This window comes from Solea solea, chromosome 4 (genome assembly GCF_958295425.1).
Source record: "Solea solea chromosome 4, fSolSol10.1, whole genome shotgun sequence".
Lineage (NCBI taxonomy): Eukaryota > Metazoa > Chordata > Actinopteri > Pleuronectiformes > Soleidae > Solea > Solea solea.
In genome coordinates this window covers 12326384-12341470 of record NC_081137.1, presented here as the reverse complement: position 1 = coordinate 12341470, position 15087 = coordinate 12326384, and the positions used below count along the sequence as shown (strand labels likewise).

The following is a 15087-nucleotide window of genomic DNA, read 5'->3' as shown; positions in this document are numbered from 1 at the left end:
TCACGCCATGTGTGAGTCACTGTTTTCGCTTGTTGTGGGTTTGTACACTGATAGATTTGACAGTATTGATAGTTTGTTTTTTATTCTGTTAAATGCACTATGATGGGCCTGCCAAATATGATCAAAACATTTCATTTCTAAAGGCAAATATTTTATTCCACCCAGTCATAAAGCCATGGACACACATCCTGAAAGGAATTAAAATAAAAAAACACCACACCATTTAAAAATGTAAATATTTATTGTATGGCTTAACTTCTTGTTTTTTACTGCTTGTGACATAAAACAGCTCTGCTCTAAACCACGATGGATGTATCACACAGCAAAGAGCAGCTCCAAAAACATTTATAATTTATAATATTTTAGTGTCTAAAACTACTTTGTAGCCCAGTGAGATTTCTGTTATGCTGCTTTTAAACACATCATGACTCACAGACAATCCATCTGTAGGAGGCAACATTTCCTGTTTGTACATCAGTGTGACAACATGGATTTGGTTTGGACGGAGGAAACAGTGCCACATGTTCACATGTACAGATGGAGCCGTCATCAGGAACTGGATTTCATCCAGATTTTTTAGGCAGTAACCACCATCCTACTGTGTTCTCAGGAGAGCGCTTCCGTTGCTATTTTGTCAATAAATGATCACGTGTGCAAAACGAGAACATTTGTTTTTCCCCTGTTGACTTCAAAATGATTTCACATGTTTAATTTCATCTCAAAATGTACTCACATTTATATCACAATACTTTTTTTTTCTGACACACTGATTGGACCACAAGACGCAAGACACCAGGTAAAAATACAGTATAAAGGAACTTTATAAAGCCACTTCTTTCTTTTCACAAAAACATCAAACAAAACAGAAAGACTTGGCCACAAAAACACAGTATAAGACCCACAAAATGTGCTGTTTCAAATTTCTTTAACTGTACACCGAGAGACACCGAACAACAAGAAACAAATTGACTTCGCAGGCAAGCAACAGCCAGGTCAAAATTGGTGTGTGACGCATCATGAGATGACTATAGAAATCCTTATGGCCAAATTCCCATAGCAACCTTTGGAGTTAAAGCCAAAAAGCACTTACCAACATGCAATTATGCTGCTTACTGATCAGGAGCAGCTTTGCAGTGCCGGAGCATCTTCATCTTTAACAAGTCAAGCTTCAGTCCGTGAGAGAGAACTGAGGGTGGTGTGTTGGGTCCCAGTCACTTTGTATTCTGTGGTGAAAACGCCATAACGACGCTAAACAGCATTCCAGTCCAGTGCCTTCAGTGGAGTCTCTGTGGGTTTGGCTGTATCCTGACGCCAGCTGGATGAGATGGGAGTAGAAGGATGGACTGGACTGGACTAGACTGGACTGGACTGGATGTATTATACGCATCCGCACACATGCACCAACAGCGAGTTGTCTCATTTGCCAAGTCTTTGTCTCCATCGTTTCTACTTGCCCTACATGACATTTTCAAACAGCTGCATGGATCTCATCATGGTTTCATCCTGGGGACAGAAGAGACAAATAGACACGGAGAATTATAACATACTGAGTGTTGTATGAGGCACTGACACCCTAGACAACCTAGTGCAGGGGGTGAGTCAGTGAAACCATAACTACCCCTTTAATGCATACTCAACCGTGTGTAGTAAGACTGCAGCTTTCAGTTAAACTTTATTTGTCTTTGACTTGTTCATATAAACTTGTTATATATGAACTTGTTATATTCACTATGTATTATAATCATTGTGTATCATAGATATATTTTGATAAATTGGTAGCATGTGGTTAATTATTCCCATTATCCTCCTATTACTGAAGAAATGAAGATGATTATACATGTAGAAGTGGAAGTTACCTCCTGACAGGCTATAACAAACTCCTCTAAAGTCACCACTCCATCTTTGTTTTTGTCCATTTTCTGCAAAAAAAACAAACAAAAAAGAGAGAGAGAAGAAACACAGAACATGACATGAGTCAGTGTCAAATGTCTGTAGGAAACTGTATGGACCACAGGGATTTTGATGGACAGTCACATAAAATTGAATCAGTCTGTATCTGAAAACACGTACAAAAAGTCTCAATAAAAATAGTTGAATTTGGGAAGCTAGCGAGTGTGAGAGATGTTAAAGTCGAAGTGTTTAAGTAGCCGTGGTCACATGATGACTTGGAAACGAATCAACGCTCACTGTTAACAAAAGCAATGCATTTAATGAATTAAGAGGGACAGTCCAGGTTCTTCAAAGTACTGACACACAGTCTGTGCTGACACAACCCTTTCCTACTTGAAAGTGAAATTTGTAAACCGCTCACTCGCCACAAAAAAAGCCCATGCAGGAAATCTGTTAGTGTGTTTTTTTAGATCACAGCACAAGAGTTGTTTATCCCCTGGTGCCTATAAAAGTGTTATTTTGTGACTTTGATAAGTTTGAGTCACATAGATGAATCCAAACGAGGGCAGCAGTAGATCAGCAGCTCCCCATGAGCTAAAAATACTCATTTTCTTAATGGACTTCAAACAAATAAGATTACAAATAGAAAACCTAAAGGAAAAAAATGTGACGTCAACACCTAATAAAATGCCGAACATGTTATTCAGATCCCATAAATGCAAGCAGGTGTAGATTTTACGCTTAGACTAGTGCTCATTAAATATTTACTCTAGTCATCTACCCGATGGTGATGAAATGTATTTTAAGATGCACTAATGTTACAAACAGACTTTCAACCCACCCGTGGGGTGATCGCCAAGCGAGGGGGATCTTTCTTGTAATAATAATGACATAATATCATTATACAATTTCCACATTATATACAATTTTTTTTTGTTGCTTTGACGAATACCGTTTTTGTCAAGTAATGCCGAAAATATTATATTTGACTCAGTAATCACGTAGCACGAATCTCCTATAATCCAGTTGGCATAATCCATCACTATGTTATATATATATATATATAATAATATTTTATATATGTATATATATACATATACATGTATATGTATATGTATATGTATATGTATATGTATATATATATATATATATATTTATATATATACATATACATACATATATACATATACATATACATGTATATATATATATATATATATATATATATCCTTTATGACACATTAGTTTTGTGTGTGGTAGGAAAATTATACATGAAAGGTAAGAGGTCTGAGAACCAAACAAGGAGCTGGACTAACTGTGACTGTAAAAAGTCAATTTGAATGGAAGCCAATGGGAAAATTAGCTTCCACAAATCACTGATTTATAACGTCAATAAACATTTTCCTGAGTGAATGATCTCAGTGGTTTGATGATTGTGTAATTGGGTAAATGATGTTCTCATAGAGGAAAATAAATAGGTGCAAATATAGGTCAAATCTCAAGGCTTCAAAACAGGAGTTCAGATTATTATAGGTGACATCTCAACCAGATGCAACTGTGCTGATCATATGTTCAACATAGCTTTTATGTTAACTGTATGTTTAACCTGGAAAAAGGCATCCACATGCTGCTGTGGGACATCCCCCTTCAGTGCAGGGTAGGTGTACTTTCCCATCATGTCATAAATGGCCCTCACGATCTCAGTCATTTCCTGCAAGAGTACAAAGTATGTATATCACCACAGCTCAAGGACAAACACTGATACAGAGACTCATAACAGTGAAAGCACAGTCGCAGTCTCACTTCTCTGTTTATGTATCCGTCTCTGTTAATGTCATACAAGTGAAACGTCCACTCCAGCTTTTCCCTCAGTGTCCCCCGCAGCAGTATAGACATCCCCATGACAAAGTCCTGGCAGCAACAGGTAAAGGACAGAGGAACAGGGTCAGATTCTGAGAGCATCATAGCAGGAAGAAGCAAAGAATATATTATATATTGCATAATATTACAATTATAATAGATTTGTATTACCTTAAACTTAATGGCGCCATTGTTTGATGTGTCAAATGCGTTGAAAAGGTAATGTGCATACATGCTGGCATCTGAAACACACATAAATAAATGTGTAAGAGAATTTGAAAGGAGAAATGGGCATGGAGATATTCAGAAATAGTGCACGTTACCTCCATGAGGGAAGAACTGGGAGTAAATTTGTTTAAATGTCTCCTCATTTACGACTCCACTCGGACATTCCTGTGAAAGAGGAGAATAAGTGAGGTTACTCACTGATTTCTTACTTCAGGTCACTCAAACCCTTATTATAGATTAAGACTTGACACTTCAATTATAGTTTCGTGAAGTGTGGGTGTATGAACCTCTGCCCGGGGGAACTCAACAAGACTTCAGTTTGTCAATTTGATGCTTTATATCACTGTGCAGACAGCATTTTTTTGTACTCGTAACTGAAGTTAGTAAATCTCTCACTCTCCTGCACCAAAAACAGTGATTTTAGCTCTCAACTCCTGTGTGCATTTATGGACTTTCTCTATGGGCTTTGGTGCAGGGGAGTGAATGGTTTATAAAGTCACACAAACTATTGTCTCTAGTCAGAAACAGCCATCTGGGCATGGGGTGGTTTGGCCTCTATCCGTGGCTCTGTCATCTTCTGACCCCTTGGACTGACCCCAGGTGGGGGGCTCCCACCTCACACTCCTCTGTCTGGTCTTCTGCAAGGTGGATGCGTGGCTATCCCTGGAGCTGGTGGCTGCAGGTCTCTACTGCCTTGGGCAACTGGTGGGCACGGCCCACTGTGAGGAGATGGCTCTCGCTCTCTCTCTCCCTGTCTCTCTTTCTGTCCCTCTCTCCCGCTCACTCCTCCGTCTTTCCTTCCACTTGTCTGTGCACTCCCCATCACCCTGTCCAGTCCGGTGACCCACATCACAGAGTCAGAAAATGAATAAATAAGAATTATGGTCCACAATACATATCCTAGATACTGGGAGAGGTAAAAAAAAAAGAAAGAAAAACCTCTTTTCCTTTTGTCCCCTCTGGCAGTCATGTTTTCAGTGAGAATAAGCATCGATCAAAATCAAATATAACATAGAGTGATAAAATTTATAGTTGTCTGAGGAGGAATCCTAGTAATATTTATGATCCTTTGATTTTCTCCCTCATCCTTCACCCTTGTTTTTTTGGAGAAATGGCATCACATAAACATACTCAACTTCCTCAAGACTCAAAAGTTAGCCACGGAACTGCTGAACCAATGAAATGCGTTTTTTTATATATATAAGTAATAACAAAAAGAGGAAAGATGAAATATTAACCGAGTCAAAAACAAAAACAATACGACGGCTGTCGTCACACCGAGTTTATGAACAAATACCTGCAAAACTGTATCGTGTTATGCCTGAACCAATTAAGCTTATGCGAATAAAAAGTGGAAAAAAAAAAAGTTTGGGATTACATTCTTGAAACCACGATAGAGGATCTGCAGCTCCTGTTTGGTGAAGTTAGTTTGGGCTTCCAGAAGCTCGAGGCCCTCGGGTCTGTGACACACTATCGTCAACTCCAGCTCATCGTCCAGCTTGTCTGCAGGAAAGAGAAGAAGAGAGAAGGACGTCAGGACGTTTACGATCCCTGTTTAACACACAGCCTATCCGATCTTTCGAGATATGAAAGATGTAATGTGCGGGACAGAGCGTCAGCAAGGCAGCTAGAACGTTAAGTCAGCAGCAGAAGCGAGGGAAGCTGCGGGGCCAAAATAGATTAAATAGAGAGAGGAAATGATGGGATTAAAGCTGCAGTGGACAGATCAATGGGGGAAAAGAAACAGCTGACAGTTGAGTTTCATGTGCACATGTACAGGAAGTACTAGGGTTGCACATTTGTACATTTTTCCTTAACAGTTGTGGAATGAGTTAATAAACGGGAGTGAATTAACCGATTGTAAACAATAAATTATAGAAAGTCTTTGTTTACATTCTTTCAATTCTAAACATTCTATATTAGCAGACAAAAAGTTATGCGAGCCTATAAACTTTTGGTTGATTGGTTTGCCCTTAACTAGTATAAATTGTACACCATAAGGTCCCATAATTCATAAATAATAATAATAATCTTAATCTGTAGAACACTGTAGGGGTTTAAGGCTACATTTAATTGAACAATTGCTCTTATTTAGTCATTAATAGCTGTCCCTCTATCCTGTATTCAAAGTAAACACTTGATTAATTACGAACAGCTAATCAATGACATATGAATCAATCTCATTATTGGAGTTACACTTATTATATTATTGTAGTGGAACAGCCATTAGGAGGCGCCTGAACTGACCTGTGATCAGAAGGTTAAAACCTTCCATTACACTACATTTAGTTGTGTTAAGGGGCTTTATTAATGGAAATATGACACTGGTTTTTGAAGACCGTAAGGTGGTTAATGATGTGAAGGTTCTCATTTTGCTGCGGGCAAGGATTTGTCACTGTGACCGACTTTAGCTACTGGGCAACAGTAATGGCACTTTTCCATATACAGTTCTAGCACTACTTGGCTGGACTCAACTCGGTTTGGGTATCAGGCACATTTTTCATTAATTCATACTGGAGTATCTCCTCAACATGGGCAGAGTCTTCATAGCACAGCTGCACGGCTTTGCACGACTCACTGGATCCTCTCATCCGCCACCAAACACAAATGCTTCAAAACCAACACATTTTGCACAACAATTCATTGTGAAAAACATACCGTTGTACAAATGATGCACAACAAATCCTTTGTGCTACAGCTTATGTTGGTGAAAAATAAAATCTTTACTGCTTTTTTTTTTTTTGCTTGACTAATAGAGCATTTTCTCCCTGTCCATCACAGACAATCTATGATTTGTTGTTTTTTTTGACAGCATTTTGAATTCTGCCCTCATGTAAAGTATTGCAATCTGTAGACATCCAATTTGAAAGTAAATAAGAGATTTATCTTTGTGTCAAATTTGTGTTCTGGCTTCAACTATCAGAGCTACAGCAGTGTTCGTCACATGTCCCCATGGCTACATATTGGTTGTAGGCCATATAACTCAGACTGATACTATAATACACCATAGCCATTATACTGTAATTAGCAAAGTCTAATCTGTGAATCATTTCATCTCTGCTATATCCTCCTCTGCGCTCCTGTTGCTATCTCCTGGACAGCTGTTGCCATGACGAGGAAAGTGAAATTGATAATAGACTTTCTTTAGTGAGAATAAAAGCCTTTCATCATATGTTGGGGGGGGGGAGAGGTGCCATTTCTCACGGATGCTTACAGTGTGATCACACAGATGGAATCAAGTGAAGGTGAGGAACAAGAAGGAGTTTGAGGTGTTGATGAGAGGAGGGAGGGGTGAGAGAGAAGGTGAGAGTGTGACGAGAAAAAAAAAGAGATGGAGCAGGAGCGCACAGTATGTTTGACGCTCGTAAAAAAACATGTTAAACAATTGATCTCAGAGGTAAAAAAAATGAATTTTACTAGCTACATTAGGATGACAACGATCAGTTAAGTGATCACATATGCAATTAGGTTTGTGTCAATGTCATCAAACGACACTTTTTGAGTTAGGCAAACAAAATCAATATACACCAATTTCAAACCAAATATTGATTTAATCATTCAAAATGATTGTATTTCATTTGTTTGACTTGGGGCAAAGAACACGTTTGTATTTTCAAACAAACAAAATGTTCGAAACAAAACAAAAATTTAGAGTTGTTAATGGTTAATTGATTATCAGAGAACGGTCAATAAGCATGAAAGTAATCAACAGTGATCAGCTAATCATCAGTTTAAGGTTGGTTATGGAGTCCGTATAAATCAAATGTCACGTTTAAGATCATTGCTATTTAACTAATCATTCGTTAATCATTAACTACAGTATATAAGAATGTGCAATATAGAGTGTAGTATAGCCTATTTTCAGCACAACTTAGGCCAAAAATTTTAAATTTTTGTCTATTTTTGTGACTTCTGCACAATTATTGCTACTTTATGACACCACTGAAAAATGCGATTTAAAATGAATCATAACTTTGACTCAACAGCACGTAGACACCCCCAGGATGTCCATATAAGGAGTTGTTTATTATACCCACGGCAAATTACCATGGGTGCACCTGCGGCACAGATCCGTGCCATGTGAGCACCAAGCACTTTATGATTAGCATGCTCTATAAGCCTTACATGAGCACAGTTTACCATTAACTTTATAATAATAGTTAATACATGCTTAATTACAGTTCAGCAATGCTTATTCTGAATAACGTCATAAACTGCAATAACAATAATAAATGGTTGGTTTAAAACATCAATGACCTGTTAGTAAATATTTATAACAGCATGAGGTAATGTTAATTAATGCATTGTAAAGTGTAACTACTTATATATATATAGATATTTTTGTGATATTTAATGTGCTTTGATCCAACATTTATTATTTATTTTCTCGTTGACCCTTCCCCCAGTTGCGTTTAAGAACCTGTTTTCCTTTAAAAACGTGGACGAGTGAAAACAGACAGTTCTCATTGCCCTCACCTTGTAAGCGTGTCAGAGAGAGTAATCGCTTTCTTTGCTGCCTCGGCAACTATATTTCTCTCTCTCTCATGCTGCCAGACGTTCATCCTTCATCTTGGCTTGAGTGTTGCTTGCTCGCTCGCTCTTTTATCCCCCCCCCCCCACACAACCTAGTTTCCATGACAACAGGCTTCTCAAGCATACAGCCGGGGAGGTATGATATGTGAGCTGCGTTTTAATTCACGAGCACAAGCCTGAACCCTCCTTCACTCCTTGTTTCTCACTTGTTACGGCTCACTCATATACACACACAAAACAACAACAAAAAAGCAGCACACACACACACAAGGACAAAGCCAGGGACAGTGGTTTTGCTCTCTAGTTCTCAAGGACATCTGTGCTCCACTGTAATCTCCCCTTCAGGACCCAGTGCACGTGTGTTATACCTCACACCTACGTACTGTACAAGTGGGGGAGGACTTGTATCACTGGATCCTTCACTGCTGCTTTCCATGACAACAACAACAGCTGTTCTTTCCCCCCCCCCCCTCCATATTTCCCATAAAAGTGTCAATTGCGATACACATTTCCATGGAATTTAGTACCAAACGATGACATGCACGTTATTGCTGCTTTCTGTGCAACACGTAGAAAATAAGAAAAACCAACACACACTATGAACATGGTCTCCCTCTTTTCACAGTTTAGTCTTTCTGTTGCTCTTGTCTCCGTCTCTGTTGACGTACCTCTGGATGGTCTTCTCTGCTTGGTCTGCATGGTCAAAGTGCCCACCACTGCACCCATGTCGTCGCCGTGGAAACCAGCCTGGTCAAACAACTCGCAGAGTAATAGTCATCTACTGATGCCAGGATTCTGCTCCCCCCTGTTGTTCTGTCTTCTTGTGCCGCCGCAGCTCTTGATCTTAAAGACCCTGCTGGGTCTTCTCCCTGCTCTCAGGTTCTGCCACTTATTTAAGGACTCCTCTCCAATTCCAGCTCATTTGTCTTTGGATTTCTGATCGTTCTCCGAGCTGCTCCCGCCTTCCTGCGCCACTCCCTCTCTACCGTGGCTCGCTCTACACTCAGCTGTCAGCCTTTTCCCCCCTTCTTTCTTGCTCTCCCTGTCTGCCCATGCCCTCATGTTATTGAGAGATGCTGCAGTAATAACACAAGCGGCGATAGTGAACAGTGGCATTTAAAGCTGGCACATCTCACTGCTCGTTACTCTTGTTTTCATCTTCTAACCATAGTGTGAATCAAAAAGCAAAAATGTCACGGGGACTAACTTTATGTCCGCGTAAGGAAGACAACTCACCCTAATGTGAGTGTGTAAACAGATTTCGGTCCCCACAGGTCCAGAAAAGGTCAAAAATAAACACACACACTTGTTGAGGATGTAAGTGATGTTACAGATGTGAGTGAATGGGCGAGTAAAACAGCTGTGAGGGCTATATAAATACAAACTATTTACCATACTGAGTGTAAATATAACAATACTATTTGTTGTTGCAGCCATGTGTGTGGTCTTTTCTGGACCTTGTCAGGACCGGTAGTCCTCGTGGAGACCAGAGGAGACCAGGATCTGGTCAAGTTAGGGCTAAGATTGGAATTGAGGTTAAGGTTAGGCACTTAACTGGTTAGGGTTATGGTCTCCATTTTTAGTGTAGCATTACAGCATATGTGCGACTGTGTTTTGAGTCGTTTTTGGAGGTCTAGAAACATTTCTCTGAAACAATCCCACGTTTACGGCGAAACCCTTTTCGAAGCGACAAAGACGGTTTCGCTCCGTTTCCGTGTGCCTTGTCAGTGCAAGTCCTTATAAGGACAGCTGCGCAAACACCGCTTGACCTTGCTCTCTCCGAATGTGACCGACACAAAAATCATTGCGGAACAAACAAGAACATTAGAGTGTTTAATGGTTTAGAAGAAAATTCATGTTATCGTGTCAATGTCAGATCACTGGACTGTGTGCGGGAAGTGTGGGAAGTGAGTCATGTTTATTTCCCAGTGAGTACTTAGATCAATTATTATTCAAAAAAGTGTTCAGTTGGTGTTTATATATTTTTTTCTTCTCCTAATTAAACATTAGTCACTGTCTTACAATCAGTTGATTACCAAAAACAACAGATAGGGCACTCTTATAAAGCGGTAGCTCGAGTAAAGCCATGTAGCGGAAAACCAAAAAAAAAAGTATTTTTAAATATTTCACTGGCTGCAAACCAGAAATGTGAATGCTCTCTCTCTCCCTCTGTGTGTGTATAAATGTGACGGCTTCAGAAAAACCTCTCCTGGTTTAAAAAATGTATGCACCAGCATTTTTCCTTTATTTTAAACAGTGACCTGTTATAAGAGCAGCAAGAGGAAAGGTGCACACATTTGCAACAATTAGAAAATGTCTGATTAATGTCAGCAAGAGGATAAATTAGTCTATTATTAATTAAATATTTATTCCCTCATATTCTGTAATAGAGAGTACGTCACTGTAGAGCAGAGGTCTCAAACTCGTGGCCCAGTGAACCTCATGTGGAGGATAAAGCAGTAAGTAAATGAATGAATGAATGAATGAATGAATGAATGAATGAGTACCAAGTCCAGTTCTGCAAAAGTCCGTTCAAAGAGTACAGCAGTTTCCTCATACCAAGTTGAAGTTAATTATATGCCATGCAGATGGAAAGAAAGCAGTGTATGTGTGTGAGGCTACTGTATATGTCACTGCACAGACACAAACAGCAGAGGAACACTCGTATCATCTAATGCTTGTGGTGTGAGTCTTTGAACAGCAGGTGGCTGCAGAGTACAACCTAGTGTTGTACTGTAGTCAAGACCACCTAAACCGAGACCAAGACAAGACCAAGACTTTGAGGGGTCGAGACCGAGACAAGACCAAGTCTTTGTGGTTCAGGTAACCAAATTTGATTATAGATGAGTTGGCTGACATCTTCTCACGGCCTCTTCTCCTGTCACTCACATGCACTTTTGTGGGGGGGCGTGTGAAAGGGGGGCGGGAGGAGTGACAGCCGTTAACGGTGACAAAAATTTCAAATGATAAATGAGTCAAGTTATTGGTTGTACCCGAAGCAATGCGATTTACGCAAAATCACAGTAACGATATTAACAAGTTAATCCAAAAATGCACAGGCAATTTATTGATATCCCCACAGTTGTGGTCTTGAAATAAAATCCGGAGTCCGCTTTGTCCGATACAGAGTAAAAATGCAGTCGATTCGCTATTGCTATCGCTTTATTTAATTTTATAGTAAAGCGCGCTGTCATTTTTATTTGTAAAAGGTGCTATATAAATAAAATGTTTATTTACTTACCTACTTAATAAACCAACACCCTATCTGTGACAATCGCCTCTAGGGAAACACATTTATCTAAAACAGATGAACGTGTTTATATACGAAGGATCAATACATAAGGTGTTGAATCACCTCTAGGGCACGCAATTGTCCCCCTGATTGATATGAATGGGTCTATACATTTAGTAATGGGCAACACACACACACACACACACACACTAGTGCATGCATGCTCACGTGTAGGCTCACCACACATGCACGTGCAAATGTGGGCTTTTTTCCATTTGACGAAAGACTCAAAAAAGGGGAAACATGACCTGGAAGTGGTTGTATATCTTTCAAAATAAATGTCTAAGTGATACGAGTGTGCTGATACATGAATACATCTATAGTTTATAGTAATATTATTTGTGATGATTATATTATTATTCCCATTAGATACAGTTCCTATAAATTATCCCAAAATGTCCAGTTAATTTTAATCAATTCCCATAAATGCCAATAATTCCCATGGGAGGTTTTCCTATTTGGAATATTTCAAAAATTCTCAAATAAAAGTTCCCATGGAAGTTTTCTGGAAATGTACTGGGAATTTCCCTCTCCTTTGTCACCTCAGTCTTCGCCTACACTCCTGTTTTTTCCGGGTTAAGACGACACAAATGTCAACAGCTTAAACGCTGTAGTATGAAGTCAAATGTTTCCATTATATTCAAGTCAGTGTCAAATGAGTTCACAGAGTGCTGATTAAAGCCTATCAGCTCCCTGCAACCATATGTTTTATTCTCATGTCTCCCGGCAACCTTACCACACTACGCGCAGAAAGTCATACCTTTTATATCATGAGTGACAACGGTAGTGTCATGGTATGATTTATTTTATTTATTTAACCAGATAAAAGACCCATTGAGATGACCTGGCCAAGAAAGTTAATATAAACGGGGGCGATAACAGTTGCAAAACAAACATTGGAATATAAAAGTGCAAATAAATAGACAAATAAAGTGCAGGAGTTATGGTTGCAGTATTTAAGAACACACACATTCCTCGTGTCGGTCGGTTTTAAGATACAAAATAAATGTTTATCATTTTAGTTCAGTTTGGAAGGTATTCCAAGCAGAGGAGTCAGAGAAACTGAAAGCTTTTTTTTTCCCATTTTGGTCTGACCACAGGTACGAAAAGTCATTGGAAGCTAAGGTATAATGGCTTTTTGTTCTCTAAAAGAAAAGTGCATAAATAAGCATTCACAGACTTCACCTGCAACCAGGCTCCTATTGGACGAGACCAGCTGTCAATCACACTGGTGTCCACTCAAATGTAGCTTATTTATAATCTATTTTCCTCTAAATTGAAACCTAATTTAAATGACTTAAATTAAGGTCATTTGCCCATAGTTTCCGTTCAAACTGAGTTATTTTTTGCAGCTAGTGGAGTCGCCCACCAGTGGCTATTCAAAATATTCTTACTTCCTGTATGGCTTCACCAAGTCAACTGTCAGACTCATTCAGGAAATGCAGTTTTGATGCACTGCATTTTCATTTCCACAAATTTAGGATTTTGGATGCAATTATTATTATTATCAGTGGCCTGAACTTCAGGACTTCAGGGGCCATGTAAGTCAAGCACAGTATCAGTCACATTATACACACATCACTCACATAGCTTGGAACAATAAGCTGTTTGAATCAAAACTTATGTTGCATGAGAAATTTTCAACGTATCCATTTTCATCTGGGTTTCATTTGTCTACAGTCAGAACAGTTAGATCATAACCAAATACAAAAAGGCATTAAAAATAACAGCGAGTGTTAGTCACCTGAGGCAGAACACCACCCACATGGTTTTCCTCAACTCCGATACTTGCAGTGTTTAAATGTATGAAGATGAATATGCGGCACATGCTGCTAAATGTTTAGAAGAGCCTTTAAAAGGTGAACAGAGCTTCATGGTTCATGCATGTAGGTGCGTGCAGGCAAATCTGCATAACAAATTTACAAAAGACTACCAGTCTACCTGAAATACTCGCGTGTATGAAAATGAATGTTCATGTGTGTTCTTCCATGCATATGACAGCAGCTACAATGTGCATGGATGATGTTCCGGGACATGATCAGGGGTCAGTTGAGCAGTGAAAGGTCTCAAACGCAACCACAGAGAAATGATGATGTCTCATTTATTGTAGCCACACTGTAAGATCTCTTTTCATTCTGGTGTTTGAATCTAGTCTTATGCGCCCAGACATTGTGTTACTCTTATTCATTTTCATGTTCAGGGTGCATATAATTGCTTTCCAAGACAACAATTAAATAGAAAGGGATGATGCGCAAACTCAAATTATGTATACGGATTTCCAGGTCATTTACCATGTGACAGAACAGGAAAGAATAAAGTTTGTCCTACATCAGGCCTTGAGGCATTCATAATAAGCAAGCCTAAACATTCGTGACATTTGGCTAAACATCAAAAACATCTCTGATTGTTCAATTACGTACGGTGTTAAAATAATAAGAGAGAAGAAGATGTTGTAAACAGCAGGAACGGAGACAGAATGAACCGAGCGAGAGAGGAAAGGAAGGGAGATGGTTGTTTGCAAATGTTTTATAATTTCACGTAAAGCACTTTGGATAACTTTATACCTTACCTCTATAAGTGCCCACCAGTGACACTCGGTCCGAACCTTGAAACTGCAACGCTAATTCCGCACTTTTTAGACCCGCTCGTAGGGGGACGGGACCTCATTCCCAGAATGTAAACAGTGTCCGCCATCTTTGCTAACAGTTACGCTAACAGGACCAAGCGTCCCTGCTGGGTTACGTAACAAGAATGAAGATATTTCTCAACTCCGGGGAAACTGAGGTTGGTAGCATATTCATTTTCTGCCAATAAACCCTTCTAAATGTCATTCTTGTGTTTGTTATGCACCAAAGGACTCGAGATAAAGTCCTTGTATGTTAATACCTATGTGGTGATGAAACAGGATCTAAGTCTGACACAAGTGTTATGTATAAAATGTCACAGTACCTTTTGTTAGGGTTCCTGAGACTAATCTCTGCAGGGACTGGATTAGTTTAAGCACCCCCTGACTGCAGCAGCTGGTACGGCCAGCCATGCTGGGATAGTGGTGGAGGTAAGTGCTGCTGGGACAGAGGCCTCACCAGAGAGAGAGAGAGAGAGAGAGAGAGAGAGAGAGAGAGAGAGAGAGAGAGAGAGAGAGAGAGAGAGAGAGAGAGAGAGAGAGAGAGAGAGAGAGAGAGAGAGAGAGAGAGAGAGAGAGAGAGAGAAAAAAAAGTATCCACAATGTCCTGTCAGCACATATTGCTATAGTGTGGGTCCAGATCCTTGGCGCAAAGAAAAGT

At 39.5% G+C, this 15087-nt stretch overlaps 1 protein-coding gene across 2 annotated transcripts; it reads right to left on the bottom strand.

The window, feature by feature from the left end:
• Positions 1-222: 222 nt before the first annotated feature.
• Positions 223-14872, bottom strand: kcnip1b (Kv channel interacting protein 1 b). 2 transcript variants are annotated; one of them, XM_058626448.1, is made up of 8 exons: positions 14753-14872; positions 5357-5481; positions 4074-4143; positions 3922-3992; positions 3694-3801; positions 3497-3601; positions 1857-1919; positions 223-1503 (listed from the first exon to the last, which is right to left on the bottom strand). In XM_058626448.1, the coding sequence occupies exons 1-8, from the start codon at positions 14838-14840 to the stop codon at positions 1456-1458; spliced, it is 678 nt and encodes a 225-aa protein (XP_058482431.1). In that variant the 5' UTR covers positions 14841-14872; the 3' UTR covers positions 223-1455. The 2 variants fall into 2 exon arrangements, with proteins under 2 accessions (XP_058482431.1, XP_058482430.1); XM_058626447.1 differs by lacking the exon at positions 14753-14872 and adding an exon at positions 9180-9567.
• Positions 14873-15087: the final 215 nt, after the last annotated feature.